The 16781-nt window shown below is 45.9% G+C and overlaps 1 protein-coding gene across 2 annotated transcripts in view; it reads right to left on the reverse strand.

Annotated features, from left to right (window-relative positions):
* Nucleotides 1-49: 49 nt before the first annotated feature.
* NIBAN1 (niban apoptosis regulator 1) overlaps nt 50-16781 on the reverse strand; it is a 97776-nt gene continuing 81044 nt past the window's right edge. Inside the window, exons 7-13 of one of the 2 annotated variants that reach the window (XM_083506744.1) lie at nt 15866-15970; nt 15204-15366; nt 11109-11296; nt 8507-8668; nt 7396-7506; nt 3175-3358; nt 50-2413 (exon numbers count right to left, since the gene is read on the reverse strand). In XM_083506744.1, coding sequence (XP_083362870.1) covers nt 888-2413; nt 3175-3358; nt 7396-7506; nt 8507-8668; nt 11109-11296; nt 15204-15366; nt 15866-15970 — 2439 coding nt within the window. In that variant the 3' untranslated portion in view covers nt 50-887. Of the gene's footprint in view, nt 2414-3174; nt 3389-7395; nt 7507-8506; nt 8669-11108; nt 11297-15203; nt 15367-15865; nt 15971-16781 lie in introns of both variants that reach the window. The other variant, XM_083506743.1, reaches the window with a different exon arrangement.

Consider the following 16781-nt stretch of genomic DNA (forward strand, 5'->3'; position numbering starts at 1 on the left):
TAGTTGGTCTTTAAGGTGCTACTGGAAGGAATTTTTTTATTTTGGTTTATTTTTGGTTTTTTTAATGGCCCTGGCTAAAGCACCTAGCTGTAGACACGCGTTACAAGTTGCTGTAAACATCTGTCATTTTCTTTGGAAAGAAGGTATAAAGTGCTCTGCAAAAGGTGCAGAAGAATAGGATAGAGAAACCTGCCCCAACTATTCTAGCAGTTTTAAATATATCAACCACAACTATGAGGAATGGAATCAGACCACTCCACTGTCAAAGTATCTGCCAAATGGGGTGGTGGGGTAGGAAATCTGCCAAAGCTTTTAAATACAGATGCAATCATTCAGCTATAGCAAAGGTCAAAACTACATGCACAACTATGTTGTGCAAGACTCCCATAAGCAAATCGTTTCACCCCGTCATTTGAGATTTCCCAGCGTTTTCTTCTTAGCATGTTTCATGCAGATTTTTACTCTCCCTTAATGGTTACTTGATTTGATCAGGTCCTTGTAAGTTCTACTGACCCTTGGCTACAGGTCTCATTCCCGTGAGAGGGTCATCGGCCTCAATGAATATATTCTCAGTTTTAAAGCAATTTCAAATGTTGAATGAGTCCTGTCGCTGACAGGTCACTCAAGTCTTCACCCCTTTGGTGAGAGCAAGTAGTCTTTGGAGGCCAGCTTCCAAGTTGTGGGAACGAACGACGAACAAGAATTAGTAAGTGGCAGAGGAAAGATGATTCAGACTATCAGCATTCTCAAGGTGCTGGAGATTCAATATGTACGAGTGCTCTCAAATAGGATTTGAGAGTTTGAATAGACCTCTCTTTTCTAATTTTAAGGGTACTCTGATCATAAAACCTGCAAGGATGGGCTTTAGATAGCCAAGATAACCTTTTTCATTTCTCAGACTGTGGCTCAGGACAGTTGCCCCCAATATCTCCCCTTCTGTCTTTCCCCCCTTCAACTGCATCTTCTGCACTTGGCAAAGGCACACTTGCTTCCTTCAAACCTTCCTCCTGAGCAGAGCTGAAGCCTTTGGAGTCTAACTTCACTGACACCTCCGCATCGCTACCTTCAGTCTCTTTGGTTTCTGGAGAAACTGGCAGATTTATTGACGCTATTGCCAACTTTGCAATATTCAAAATGGACTCCTGTGCTTCAGGAGAGCAGCTCGGGAAGGAGAGAGAATCCACTTCGGTCAGAACAGAATGAAGAGAGGGGACTTCTGTTTCCGGCAAGCCAGATCCTGGATCTTCAACATAATGCCCTGTTTGGAAATGGTCATCCACTGGGACTGACTGAAGAGAAGGAAGCTCGTCTCTTTCCTGGTCATGCTTTCTAATTTCAGCATGTTGTTCTACCTGTGACTTCTCTTCTATAGGGACATGAGGAAGAGGGGAAAGGTCTCCTTCCCTCTGGCCAGATTTTCCACTTTCAGCATCTGGCTTTGTTTGAGATTGGCGATCAGGGCTGTCACTCTTCACATCCGTGTACCATACGCTGATCTTTGTCTCAGACTCTGCCCCTGGGCTAAGACCTAGTTCTTCACACACCTTGGAAGGATCCGGGTGAGTAATGTAGCGTCCTTCCCCAGAGACACTTGTCACGTTTATATAGTCCCCTTCCTCACTGGGTGGAAGGGAAATTCTTGTCACGTTTATATAATCTCCTTCTTCACTGGATGGAAGAGAAATTCTTGTCACGTTTATATAATCTCCTTCTTCACTGGGTGGAAGAGAAATTCGTGCCACATTTATATGACCACTTTCTTCACTGGGTGGAAGAGAAATAGCTGTTGTGTTTGTATTGGCAGCTTCTGTGCTGGGTGGAAAATGCTCTTCAGAAGGTTCATGCATCTCATCTGTTTGACATTCCTCTACGTTCCTTTCCTCTTCCTTATCCTTCGTTTCTGCAGATTCCTGTGGCGTTAGAAGCCCAGTTTCATGAACTTGTTCCTTCTTCTCAGACGGAGGATCTGGCGGCAGTTCAATAGTCACAGTTAGCAATCTTCTTATTTCATCCACACCTCCAAGAACCGGAAGCTTTTCCTCTTCTTTGGGTACCTTATTTTCACTTTCTGTGCTTCCACCCAAACTTGTTTCTACCACAGTGAGAAGCTGTGGATCCACCCTCTCTTCCCTTCCTCCAGTAGGAATGCTAGATAGAGTACTGGAATTCTCTTCACTTTTGTTCCTAGCCTCGTGGCATCCATCCTGAGCCAATTTTTCTGGGGTGAACACTTCATTACTTTGAGTGTCAGTAGCCAATGTCTCTATCAAGCTGGCGGAAGGCTTCCTAGCTGGGCTGGCTTGCGCTGATCCCGAAGGGGTCTTTAGATCACTCAGACTGGAAACACTTTCACAAGGCAAGTGCACTTCCTCATAAAGGTTATGTTTCTTCAAGTGGGCAGCCTCTTTTATCACTAAGCAGGAAATAAACAAAAACAAAAAAGCGGGGAGAAAAGAAATTCAGCCGAAGGATGTGGAAGGGTGGAGAGGACAGCAGGAAAATGACACACAATCCTAGAAAACTCAGGAGGTGGGGGTTGTCCCTTCCCAAATAAATTGTTGATCTTGCTGGGTTTCTGTCCTTGAATCCCACTCGTGAATAAGCTTGGCTAAGTCTAGAGAGCAGAGGGGACTGACAAGAGCTTGACAGAAGGTAAGGGGGAGGACACAAAGGCTCCTGCTGGTTGTGGTTGCGAGAAGTAGGTCCGGGGCGTGGGCCTGGTGGCATCGAGAGCTGGGTGGGTGATAAGGCATGGCTTCAGGAGCCTAGACTGTCTCCCCACCCCACCCCCGGAAAGGTTCAGCCTGTTAGGGGAAAAATTAAGGGTCTGGAAGACATCTTAGAAGATGGAGCAGAGTTATTCTGTGTTGCTCCAGAGGGCAGGAGTAGAACCAATGGGTAAAAATGACAGGAAACAAGATTTCAGCTAAAGATTAGGATAAACTTTATAATGGCGAGAACTGCTCAGCAGTAGGGCAGCCCATCCAACTCTCTAAAAGCTCTGAGGTTTCTTTTTTGGGGGAGGGTGGAACCCGTAGAGTCAGTAACCATCTAAGGAGGGCCACCATCTAAGAAGAAACTAAATGGATAAAGCCAAATTTCCTCTCTCGAAAGTGGCTGCCAGTTTCTTACTTCGCGGGATTATTAGCGTTTTGTCACAGAAAGCGAAGTTACCTTTGAGGGCTTCGTCGAGCAAAGTTTGCAGCAAAATCTCTTCGTAGACGTTTTCGACTTGGATCACGTTGTTGTGCTCGGCAAAAATGAACTGCTCGTATTTCTGGAGCTCCTGTGGGGTGAGACACAATGTCAAGAGGATTAAAAAGGACCACGTCCCGACTGCAGAAAATCGGAGTTCTTCCTGCATGTGTGAAAGAGGCCCAAGCCAGCTCTGTGCCAAAAGAAATTTCAGAGGGAGCGGGCGGATTTGCAGGAAACAGTGAGCAAGCCAAGAGAGCAGAGTTCTTTCCAACGAGGCAAGAAACCCAGAGCACTGGCTCAAGTTTGAGAGGAAAGAAAAAGGAAGAGCTGTTATCATTTGGCAAATAAAGCAAACAAAACGGACAGAATCTCTAAACTAGCTCAAGAACATAACCTGGAGATAAGGTAAAGATAAAGGGACCCCTGAACATTAGTTCCAGTCGTGACCGACTCTGGGGTTGTGGCGCTTATCTCGCTTTACTGGCCGAGGGAGCCAGAGTACAGCTTCCGGGTCATGTGACCAGCATGACTAAGCCGCTTCTGGCGAACCAGAGCAGCGCACGGAAACACCGTTTACCTTCCCGCCAGAGCAGTACCTATTTATCTACTTGCACTTTGACGTGCTTTCGAACTGCTAGGTTGGCAGGAGCTGGAACCAAGCAACGGGAGCTCACCCCATTGTGGGGATTTGAACCGCCGACCTTCTGATCGGCAAGTCCCAGCGCCACCCACGTCCCAGCACCATGGGCTTTAAATCTGTGACCACTTAGGTGACAAGAGACAGCCAGCCAGCAAGTTGGAGTTAACTCTTTACTAGCAAAACCAGAATCTGCACAAGAGTGTTGGGCCTAATGAGCAAAGCAACTCATTGTGGGGATTCGAACCGTCGACCTTCTGATCGGCAAGTCCTAGGCTCTGTGGTTTAACCCACAGTGCCACCCACGTCCCTCGGCCTGGAGAGAAGTCTGTACTAATAACTACTCTCTCTATCTCTCTTATCGGCTACTTTCATGCCTCCTTTGTAAAGACAGCTACACCATCTGCATCTATTTCTTACCATCTTTGCTGTAAGGACCAATACTGGCAGAATTCAGCTTATGGCTGACCAAATTTATTGGTTGATAACATGATAGATAGATAATGTAAGGAGATTTATAATTTCATAACACGCAGAGAATAATATGTGCTGAGAAAACAGAGAGAGGAGCTGAGGAAAGTCTGGGCGGGAGGATTCGAGGGGGAGAAGGGGGGGAATAATGAATATGATATGTTTTGATAATTTGTTGTGTTGAAATTGCTAATAAGAACATTTTTTAAAAAAAGAATTCAGCTGATGGCTCCACAAGGGGAAACGACAGGCATTTCCCGCGCCCCCCCCAAAGTTGTATACTTGCTGCAAATTAGACACATCCGTTGTCCACACATTCTCCTTCGCAAAGACTATTATCTGGGGGGGGGGGGCATGGAATATGTGAAACAGCAGCTAACTAAGGAAAGACCTTGTTATGTACTGAGTGGAACAGGATCCAAAATGCAGCAGTCTGATTGGTCCTAGAACAATAGAATCCAGAATGCAGAAGTCTGATTGGTCCACAGGAGCCAACCAATCCAGCTCCAGGTGGAAGTGAATCCGCAGCCTGATTGGCCTACAGGTGAATCCTGGAATTAGCCAATCATGTGGGGCCCACTGGGTAAATAATGTATATAAAGCAGACATTCTGGGGGAACTTCCATTCCTCCTCACCACTATGAGCTGAATAAAGAGCATGTAATCCACTCTCGACTCTGAGTATATTCCAGACCTGTTCAAAGGTAAAAATCATAGAGTTGTAGAGTTGGAAGGGACCCCAAAGGTCATCTAGTCCAACCCCCTGCAACGCAGGAATCCCATGCCCAATGGGGGGCTCAAACCCACAACCCTGAGATTAAGAGTCTCATGCTCTGCCGACTGAGCTATCAAGCCACCTTGTGGGCTAGCAGTGTTGTGCAGCAGGCTGCCTCTAAAAGCCTTTAACAGAACTTGTTTCAAGAAGGGCAATGGAGCTTATTTCAAGTAGTTGTTCTGGCATTGCCGGGGTTTGGACTAGATGACCCTCTGTGTCCCCTTTTCAACTCTAAAATTCTATGATTTTATATGTGCTTCTTGTGCCTCCTGCTTTCACCCAATCAGATCTTATGCACCCCTCCATGCAAAGGAGATTGGAAAATGCAAGGAAGAGAAAATGCAAATGAATTAATTTTCCGTGCTGCTCATAGCTTATCATTATGACCAAAATGGCTCATATGTATGTGTGTGTGATATTATCCTTTCATATGGCTTCATCTATGTCTGGATCAGTGAAGATTCCCACCTCCAACGAGCCATGGATCAGTCACTACATCTTCCAAAGTTGGTGCAGTTTGGTCACAGAATATGTAAAAGGGAAAAGGGAATGGACCCCTGGACAGTTAAGTCCACTCAAAGGCGACTATGGGGTGCAAAGATCCTTCTCCTATTGTGTGGGCAGGGTGGTCCCTCCCCCTACCTGGCCTGATCACCTTGGCAACGCCTCCTCAGGTCGGATTGGGCAACTGGCTGAGGTAGGCGGAGACCTCCAGGTATCCCACCTGGGGAAGGCAAAGCCATGCCTGTGCCAATAGTGCCGCATAGGGTCCCAGGGGCTGCGCCTGACCACACAAAGGGTCCCCCCCATTTAATGTGGGGAGCGGTCATTGCGCATGTTTTGAGTGTGCAAGAGGAGCAAAGCTAGCGCTCCCTTCATAGTCCTCACACCTAGTGAAACTAGATGCTGTCTGCAATTCTTGTATTTTCTGTGTAGCTTCAAGGCCATTGCACATTGGTACCCGCCCACTCCCAGACAAATGCTGCCACAGATTTCAGTAATCCACAATTTTTAGTATCCACGTTTTAGGCCAAATGTGCAGAAGTTTACCACATATTTGGTGTATGCAATTCCATCCAAGTAAGTACTACATAGGAAGTAAGGTAAAAAGGTAAAGGACCCCTGGATGGTTAAGTCCAGTCAAAGGCGACTATGGGGTTGCAGCATTCATCTCACTTTCAGGCCGAGGGAGCCGACGTTTGTCCCCAGACAGCTTTCCAGGTCACGTGGCCAGCAGGACAAAACCGCTTCTGGTGAAATGGGACACCGTGACAGAAACCAGAAAGCACAGAAACGCTGTTTACCTTCCCGCCACAGCAGTACCTATTTATCTCCTTGCACTGGTGTGCTTTCAAACTGCTAGGTTGGCAGGAGCTGGGGCAGAGCAATGGGAGCTCAGCACACCATGGGGATTCAAACTTCTTCTGATCACCAAGCCCAAGAGGCTCAGTGGTTTAGCGCACAGCGCCACCCGCCTTTATAGCTCCCGTGAGGCCACAGAATATAGAGGGTTGTCAAAATGTGAAACTCGTCTGCTTATATGGCTGTGGTCAGGAATACTGTTTGGGGTGCGGCACAGTTGCCCCTCTCCATCCTACACTCTGTTGTTGGCCAGTGCCAGACTACAAAAGTACAGTGGTGCCTCGCAAGACGAAATTAATCCGTTCCGCGAGTCTCTTTGTCTAGCGGTTTTTTCGTCTTGCGAAGCAACCCTATATATAATTAAGGATATATATATCCTTAATTATATATATATATAAAATAATCTGTGTTTTTGCATGGAGGTGTTCATTTTTTAGTGTTTTGTGTTTTTAAAACATATGTTTGAAGCTGCTTCTGGGTAACAAGCGTCATAATACGGTGGTTCTCAAACTTTTTCTTCTCTGGGCCACAATAAAAAATTGGTTTCCGCTATGCCAAATTTTTAACTGTTAACAAATACAATGGAAAACAAAAAGAAACAACCCCCCAGCAGTGCTTGATTTGTAACATAGAACTCAACTACTTTATACTATGAACATGTTTATAATATGAGCAGTGGCTGTTCCTAAGAGGGAGCACTGAAAGTATGAAACAATGCAACTGCATAAGACGATGATTCGTTCCCAAAATATATTATAAACAAGCCTGAAATGTTTAAATATCTCTTTGATCGTCCTTGTGTCTTCCCACCCCACTTGCCATCCTCTCCTGCCACACCCTTTGCGAACCACTGGTCTAACAAGTCTAAATGCGGTGATATATATATATAATTATAATAGACACTACACCCCTAGATTTCCCTTGCACAGGAATAAGTAAATAAACAGCATACCTTAAGAACACGGAGTTTGACTTTCTCAATGGCTGTTGACACTTTGGCTGCATCCCTATGATGGCTTAGACTCAGCAGGTGATCGAAGGTATATACAGCATTTTCCATAAGCTATAAACACATTGAGAGATAGATGCCATATTTATTTGCCTACAAAATTCCAAGTCACCAAGATGGACCTTTCAGTCGACATCAACCTCAAGACACTTGAGCACATCATCATCTTGGTTCTGTCAGAGACTCTACGGCTTAATTCAGGAGCCTTGTGGTCTGGGGATGGGATCTAGCCTGGTGATTATTGTGACTCCTCTGTGAATCCTCTTCAGGCACAGAAGGGAACAGTGACATCATCTCCTGCGATGGGCAGGCAACATGAAGTCTTTGCATCAATCTGGGCTGATATAGTTTCCATTTGCTTGACTTTCTTCCCTCGTATCAGGCGAGTGACTTCTATATTCTTCACTTCCTGCTCCAGTAACTGAACTAAGAGCTTAGGGACCTTGGCTTAGAAGGCACACACTCCAGATCTGGATTTCTGAGATGGCTGGTCAGAATGCTGGCTTGGCTCTGACGGGGCGAACCGTTTTCCAGATAGCATTTGGGAGTGCTTAACGCCTTAGAATGTAGGGACACGGGTGGCGCTGTGGGTTAAACCACAGAGCCTAGGACTTGCCGATCAGAAGGTCGGCGGTTCGAATTCCCGCGACGGGGTGAGCTCCTGTTACTCGGTCCCTGCTCCTGCCAACTAGCACTTCAAAAGCACGTCAAAGTGCAAGTAGATAAATAGGTACCATTCCGGCGGGAAGGTAAACGGCGTTTCCGTGCGCTGCTCTGGTTCGCCAGAAGCAGCTTAGTTATGCTGGCCACATGACCCAGAAGCTGTATGCTGGCTCCCTCGGCCAATAAAGCGAGATGAGCGCCACAACCCCAGAGTCGGTCACGACTGGACCTAACGGTCAGGGGTCCCTTTACCTTTAATGCCTTAGAAATCAATACTACCCCACTGGAAATCGGGCCAGTAATCTGAATGTGTGTTGAGCCACTGACAACAATAAGGGGCGCACGCACCAAGACCAAAAACTAGGCTGTCAAAATGTGAATTTTACAGTACCTCCTGCATGACGTTCTGTGTCATCTGAATAACCAAGCCAATATCATAGAATTTGAATCGGCTCTTGAGGTCCTGGAGTTGCTCTTGAAGGAAGTCAACTTTCAGATAGCAAGGTTCCATTTTCACAGAGTCGTAGGGCAGACTTGTCAGGTGCTTCACGTTCTGTCAGGAAGACAGTATCCATAGGTTTTCAGTAAGAAGAAGACGAGAAGAGTTTGGATTTGATATCCCGCTTTATCACTACCCTAGGGAGTCTCAAAGTGGCTAACAATCTCCTTTCCCCTCCTCCCCCACAACAAACACTCTGTGAGGTGAGTGGGGCTGAGAGACTTCAAAGAAGTGTGACTAGCCCAAGGTCACCCAGCAGCTGCATGTGGAGGAGCGGAGACGCGAACCCGGTTCCCCAGATTACGAGTCTATCGCTCTTAACCACTACACCACATTGGCTCTCAATGTTTATGCAACTACTTTGCGCTGGTGAAATGCAGTGGCTAAGAGTGTTATCCCAGGCAAAGAACTGATGGCTCAGGAACCCTGAAGATCCAGTGGTAATGACTGTGTGGTAATGAATCCAGTGGTAATGAATGACTGATCCAGTGGTAATGATTGTGTGAGTGTCTGGAGGCAGTTGGAGGATGGATGGCGGCTAACAGATTGAGGCTGAATCCTGACAAGACAGAAGTACTGTTTTGGGGGGACAGGAGGCGGGCAGGTGTGGAGGATTCCCTGGTCCTGAATGGGGTAACTGTGCCCCTGAAGGACCAGGTGCGCAGCCTGGGAGTCATTTTGGACTCACAGGTGTCCATGGAGGTGCAGGTCAATTCTGTGTCCAGGGCAGCTGTTTACCAGCTCCATCTGGTATGCAGGCTGAAACCCTACCTGCCCATGGACTGTCTCGCCAGAGTGGTGCATGCTCTAGTTATCTCTCACTTGGACCACTGCAATGCGCTCTATGTGGGGCTACCTTTGAAGGTGACCCGGAAACTACAATTAATCCAGAACGCAGCAGCTAGACTGGTGAATGGGAGTGGCCGCCGAGACCATATAACACCGGTCTTGAAAGATCTACATTGGCTCCCAGTACATTTCCGAGCACAATTCAAAGTGTTGGTGCTGACCTTTAAAGCCCTAAACGGCCTCGGTCCAGTATTCCTGAAGGAGCGTCTCCACCCCCATCGTTCTACCCAGACACTGAGGTCCAGCACCGAGGGCCTTCTGGCGGTTCCCTCACTGCGAGAAGCCATGTTACAGGGAACCAGGCAGAGGGCCTTCTCGTTAGTGGCACCCTCCCTGTGGAACGCCCTCCCACCAGATGTCAAAGAGAACAACAACTACCAGACTTTTAGAAGACATCTGAAGGCAGCCCTGTTTAGGGAAGCTTTTAATGTTTGATGTATTACAGTATTTTAATATTTTTTTGGAAGCCGCCCAGAGTGGCTGGGGAAGCCCAGCCAGATGGATGGGGTATAAATAATAAATTATTCTTATTCTTATTCTTATTCTTATTATTACCTAACAGCCAACAGAAGGCAGAGTTGGGCTTCTTAGAATGTCAGCCCCATAGAATAGATCAACCAATAATGTGACTGATCCATTATTGGCCTAGTTGGCACTGGGTTATTGTCATAAGGATAGTGCAAATGAGCTAAGTAGTTGAGTGATAAGGAGCTCATAGCATCAAACTAAACTTCAAATTTGCCACCACAGGGAACTTTCCTCCTAATGTGAACAGCAGGCACATGGTGACGGCAAGTCTGACCAAGACAAAAGCAGAGGCAAAGGGCAAAAGATCTTCTACCCAGATGCCACTATCTTAATCCGGTCCAGTATACCGAAAAGAGCGTCTCCATCCCCATCATTCAGCCCGGAAACTGAGGTCCAGCGCCAAAGGCCTTCTGACGATTCCCTCACTGCAGGGTGACGTTACAGGGAACCAGGCAGAGGGCCTTCTCAGGGATGGCGCCACCCTGTGGAACACCCTCAGATCAGATGTCAAGGAAATAAACAACGATCTGACTTTTAGAAGACATCTGAAGGCAGCCCTGTTTAGGGAAGTTTTTAATGTCTGGTGTTTTACTGCATTTTAATATTCTGTTGGGAGCTATCCAGAGTGGCTGGGGAAACCCAGCTAGATGGGTGGGGTATAAATATGTTGTTGTTGTTGTTGTTGTTGTTGTTGTTGTTGTTGTTGTTGTTGTTGTTGTTAATATTATTGCTCCCAACTAGCTACTGGCCTTCTGTAAATGTAAACTGGCAAGGGCAAGCTACAGGACAAATGCCATATACAGTATGACCTTGAGATGATCTAAGAATTGTAATTCCAATTGCAGTAATCACTATATACTGCCGCAGCCTTTACAATTATGTACATTGGCTCTTTCTGAGCCTTTGAGTAGGAAGATAATGGCTGCAGACAAACAGACAATTACGGCTTATGGAATGTAGCTTAGCATTTGTAACCTTGTTCATTAGGCTTCTCGGCAGGCAGCAATATTCCCTTATCCTATTCCTCCTGAAAAGAATCCTGTGAGACAGGTTACCGTTACCTTTTAGGTGAACAGGTGGGGACTGAACCAAAGGTCACATCACCTGGCTATCATACCTCTTTCAGCTTTGCAATGTCATTTGTCTCTTGGAAATTGTGGCTGATCTCGTTGACCTCTTTTTCAAAGAGAAGACGGACTTCGCTGAACCCAGAGCTCACTGGGCCCATGAGCTCCTCCAGGATGGAAGCCAGAAAGGGCTGGATGCTCTCGCCGCAACATGTCTGCATGGGCTCAGATATACTCTCTGAAAATTTAAGGCAGGCCAGAGTTAGAGGCTCCAAGGACAAGAAAAACTATCAAATTCCAAAGGACACCTAAAGTCATTTATAAGTGAGGTACCAACTAAAGAAGAATGGCAACTTAAGTCAACAGAATATGCACAACTCGCAGACTTAACATATAGAATAAGAGAACAAGAAGAACATAGGTTTAAAGAAGATTGGAAAACATTTATTGAATTTATGGAAAATAACTGTGTACAGCTGAAAATGCTGGCAGCATTAAGATAAATTCAACAGGGTAAATAAGTTATGACGGATATAATAATGGAATACTGAATAGTATAGTTTCTGAAAATATGCAGGGATTTATGATATGTAAAATGAAGCATGGAAAGAGAAGGAGGGAAGTCATTACTATCTTTAGGATGTAAAATTAGTATTTTAAATTGTAAAACAGAAATTTAATACACACACACACACACACACACACACACACACACACACAGTCGTACCTTGGAAGTCGAACGGAATCCATTCCGGAAGTCCGTTTGACTTCCAAAACATTTGGAAACCAAAGCGTGGCTTCCAATTGGCTGCAGGAAGCTCCTGCAGCCAATCGGAACCCGCAGAAGCCCCATTGGACGTTCGGCTTCCAAAAATAGTTTGCAAACCGGAACAACCACTTCCAGGTTTGCGGCGTTCAGGTGCCAAAACGTTCGGGAACTAAGCTGTTCCACTTCCAAGGTACGACTGTATATGTTCATTTATCAGTGGCAGATTAACCAATACACAAACCTATTTCTATATCCTGCACGTCGTGAGAATATGCACATTGTGTCTGGCTTAGTTAGCAGTGTCTCCCATTGAGTTCTATGGATCAAAGTAATAGGACTGCACTATGAAGTACAGTTTTAACTCTTGACTCTCAGTCCAGACACTGGAGTCACTGGCAACAAGGGCAGCTCTTGTTCCATGGGACTGGAACAGTGTCTCTCTATGCGCTCTGAGAAAAGGATGCATCAAGCACACTCTCACACAAACAAGCATATTGCACATCATGCGCACAAGCATTTTACAATATCCTTGTTCAACATGACTAGGGGAGGAAAGAGTCTGATAACTACCAGATCTTTCCTAGACTGACACTCTTGATTCAGTTTCTTAGTCATGATGTAAAGAGAAGGGAGTAACAACAGGAGAATTATACATGTAGTTTTGCAAAACAAGCTAGTTGATTGGCTACCGGCAAAATAGCAATGTAGGTGAGTTGCGACTTGGAAACTTCATACTGTAATCAAAATTTCTGAGTTTTTCTTTAACCAGATGTGAAAGTCTGGAGCAGTTGACTTCTTAGCTCAGTGTGCTATCCCTGTATCAGTTCTACAGAGCTTTAACACTTAGAAAAGGTCTATAATTATGGTAACCCTTGGGCATATTTAGGCTTGTTCAACTCCCTTTGATGAACAAGAATGTAGCTTTTATCTCTAACAGGCCAGCCCAATTTAAAATAAGTTGCAAGCTTTAAAACTATGGATTAGTTTATTATTAAGTACAGGGAATTAAGGCAAAACAAGACGTCCAAGATACAGAGGCTGTTCTGTTCCTATTAAGCCTTGGTGAATTGTTGCTGTGAAAACACAGGATACTTCTAGACCACACCATGTAAACTGTACTCCAGTTCAATTCAGCCGAAATCTCCCAAACAAGGAAATGGCTAATGGTTACGGAAAGAACTGAAGGATGAGGTCACTAATATATTTTTGCTATCAACAGTAACATAGGCAACACCCATCACAAACTGGGAATTCTAAGTGAAGTTTGTGCCCTCACACACATTATATGATGGAAATGAAATGTGTAGTGTATTCAACATGTCGGATAAAACTAGAGAAGAACGCCCTTTCACTAAAAGGCACAAAGGTGGTCCTATTTCATCTTTCCATAATACAAGGAGGAAACCACCAATTTGGATTCAACCAACCCAATGAGGGTTTCATAACCATCTAACTAAAGTTTAAGGGGAAGAAAACATTATAAGCAGAAAGTAAAAGACATGTTTTCTTGGAGTTAGTTCATATTAATGCAGGTGAACACAAGATCCATTTCGTGTCTCCAAAGATCCATTCGTGTCTCCAAAGTAAAGCTCCAAGATCCATTGTTCTTTATTGATCTGGTCACCTGAATGGACCCCCCAAAATAATAATAATAATAATAATAATATGTGCCCTGTCTTGTAGGCTTATTGTGTCACTTTCCTGCCAGCTTGCAATAGAGTAACATACTTTCCAGAAGGCAAAGGAAAAAGATTTTTACACGTGAACACACCCTACATCAAGCAGTTTTCTGCGGATAAGCCTCTGAATCGTGCTGTCAACTCCCGTGTCTCCAAAGTATGACAATGGAGCAATTCTTAACCAGTTCATAGATTGGAAATTTGCGGTGAAGCTTTTGCCCAGAGCATAAATCTTAGGTTTGCAAACTAGTTTTACTAGTTATGCTCCTGTGACCTTCACACGTAACAATTTAGCAGGTAAATTTCTCCTTATCACAGTTTCTCCAAGCCAAGAAAAAGTTTCACATGCTAATTTTTCCTCTAGAGGTCAAAGGAGTAGAAAAATACTGATTTTTAAACAAAATCCTGTCTATTTAAGATTAGAACGGGCTTTCTTGGGCAGGCCAAAGGCCCTACCCACACTGGTGGAGGAAGCGGGTGCATGAGTGTGGACCGTCCCGGGTGTCATCCCGGGGGGGGGGGGTCATCGTGTGCCATCCCCCTGGGACGCTCACTGTTTGCGGTGCCCTCCTGGGAGGCTAGCCCCGCCTCTGCACACCCATCAAGTACTCTGTTCTCACAGTGGCCAACAAGATGACCATGTGTCACTGGGGGGGGGGGGCTCCCCAGCCAAAGGAATACACAAGGCAGAGAGTTACCGTATTTTTCGCTCTATAGGACGCACCCGACCATAGGACGAACCTTGTTTTAGAGGGGGAGAACAAGAAAAAAAAATTCTCCCCCTCTCTGCTCAGCGCCCCTTCAGCGAAGCGGCAGGAGAAACGGAGCCCCTTCCATTTCTCCACCCGCTTCGCTGAAGGGGCGCTTTGCAGCTCTCCCTCTCTGCTGAAGCCAGGAGAGTCTTGCTCTCCTGGCTTCAGCGAAAGGAACCCGAAGCCTTCGGAGCGCAGCGCGAGTTCCCGCTGCGCTCCGGAGGCTTCACGCTGCTTTCGCTGAAGCCTCCGGAGCGCGGAGGGGGCGCTGCCTCTGCGCTTCGGAGGCTTCGCGTTGCTATCGCTGAAGCCAAGGAGCCTGCATTCGCTCCATAGGACACACACACATCTCCCCTTAATTTTTGGAGGGGGGAAAGTACGTCCTATAGAGCGGAAAATACGGTAACTCTTTAATGTCAAAGTTCTGAATACCCCAACACACCAGTCTAGCATCTAGGCAGCTATTCCCAGATCTGTGCTCTGCGGAGCAGTTGCAGCGACTGGGGATCGCTCCCTCTCCACCAGTTTATGTACCTCACCCTAACGGGCTGTGTGCATACAGGCGGAGACTATGCCTGAGTAGAAGCTTCCTCTGCTCACCCCTCTTCAGTCCCCTCCTGGTTCTGGAAGACAGTGTGGGGACAGTGTGGGGAAACACCTGACCCTTCACGTGCCTGACCTGCTGCCTCCTTCTCTTCTTCCACCCCATCCTGTGCTCCACCCTCCAGCTCTGAAGCTTCCACTGCCTCTGACTCCTGCCTCCTGGCCGGTACAGTTCCCCACAGATCACGGGCCCCCTGTTCCAAGTCAGACTCCAGCCCCCTTCCCCCTGCTGCGTTCTCATCAACATCCTACCAGTCCCTGACACACCAGGGGAAGCCCACAAGCACAGAAGGAATTCTCCCCACCCCTGATTCCCAGCAACCAGTAATTAACACCGCCAACCTTTTATTTTCCCAGCTAAGTGATTCTTGGAGGTCAGAATTTCATCCATATTTGACCGAATGGTTCCTTCAAGGCCTGCGGCGACTTCTTTGCATTCGTTCTTCAGGGAACGTAAGCCTTCGGAAACCTGATTTTGGACCAAATGGTAGGTTTCTTCTAGTATCTAGGACAAGGGAAAGCACAAAAGGAGCTTGATCATCAACGCAGGCCAGCTAGCTACTCTGCAAATTAACCATACAGTTGTAAGCGTGTTCTCTGGATCAAAAAGATCACTTTCACTGAAGTATTTTGTATATAGCTGGAAAGCTGAGCGAGCTTGCTTTAATATCCTTTGATTGCCGGTGGCTACTGCAAGCCACTGGAACTTTTGAAAAGCACCCCAGCTTCCTGGAGTGGAGCTGAAACAAACAGTTTTAAATATATTTCCTGCAAGAGAAAAAAGTCTTAGCATTATAATATAAGAAGCAGCTCTGGGTATGCTTGTAGCTTTGAAGGACTGATTTCAATACTAGCATTGTCTCACACTAAATGACTGTTTGCTTCCCTCTGCTCAGCCTATAGACTTCATTACAAAAGGCACTATAAGTCTCTGAACTATTCAACCTGTAAAACGCTGCCCAGAAACTTCCTACTGCTCAGGAAATAGGGAAAACAATACTTACACCAAACCACGCCCGCTTGCGATCATGTCGCTTCCCTTTCATTTTAGGAAGCACCATAGTCTGAAGGCTAGGTAAAAGTTCCTCCATCACAAGGTTGCTGAGAATCTACAAGGGAGCAAAAAGAAACAATTATATTTTCAGCCTCAAAAGTATGTACCGTATTTTTCGCTCCGTAAGACACACTTTTTTCCTCCTAAAAAGGAAGGGGAAATGTCTGTGCGTCTTATGGAGCGAACGTGTGTGACTGGCTGATTAGATTATCTGTCTGGAAAGAAGCTGCAGAACTATGAGTTGAACCCCATAAAAACAGGATTTTTTCCCTTTGCAAAGTAAGCTCAACAATTTTGAGCTGATCCTAAAAAATGGGCTTTTCCCCTTTGCAAAAGAAGCTGCACAACTTTGAGCTGATCCCCCCAAAAAACAGGGCTTTCCCCCCTTTCCTCCTCTAAAAACTAGGTGCGTCTTATGGTCAGGTGCATCTTATGCAGCGAAAAATACAGTGCCTGAACATTGTGAATGAAGCTACCTTGGCAGAAACTCAGAGGCTAAGGAGCTGGATCATGTGGGAGACTGCTGTCAAGCATAACTATGCATAACTTCTAGTTAGTGAATGAAGAGGTTAAGGACCACAGAGCTGCATTTCTAGATAGATTCAATGAGATCACACACCCTCTCCAGAGGAAGCGAAGCTTTCCCTCCCACGCATCATGTAACAAAGGATGAGTGTAAGCTTGCTTCCAAGCTTAAAGCACATGCTTGTTCTATACTTTCTGCCCAAGAGTATTATGCCTGTGCTTCTCCTTGCAGTTGCATGGAACAACACATGTATCAGACCTGTGAACCTGCAAGTAAAGCATTTTTAACTTTGCGAGAGGGGTAGAAAGAGGGGAGCACTGTAAATGGGATAATAAAGTTC

Source organism: Podarcis liolepis (assembly GCF_965112155.1).
Source record: "Podarcis liolepis genome assembly, chromosome: 6".
Lineage (NCBI taxonomy): Eukaryota > Metazoa > Chordata > Lepidosauria > Squamata > Lacertidae > Podarcis > Podarcis liolepis.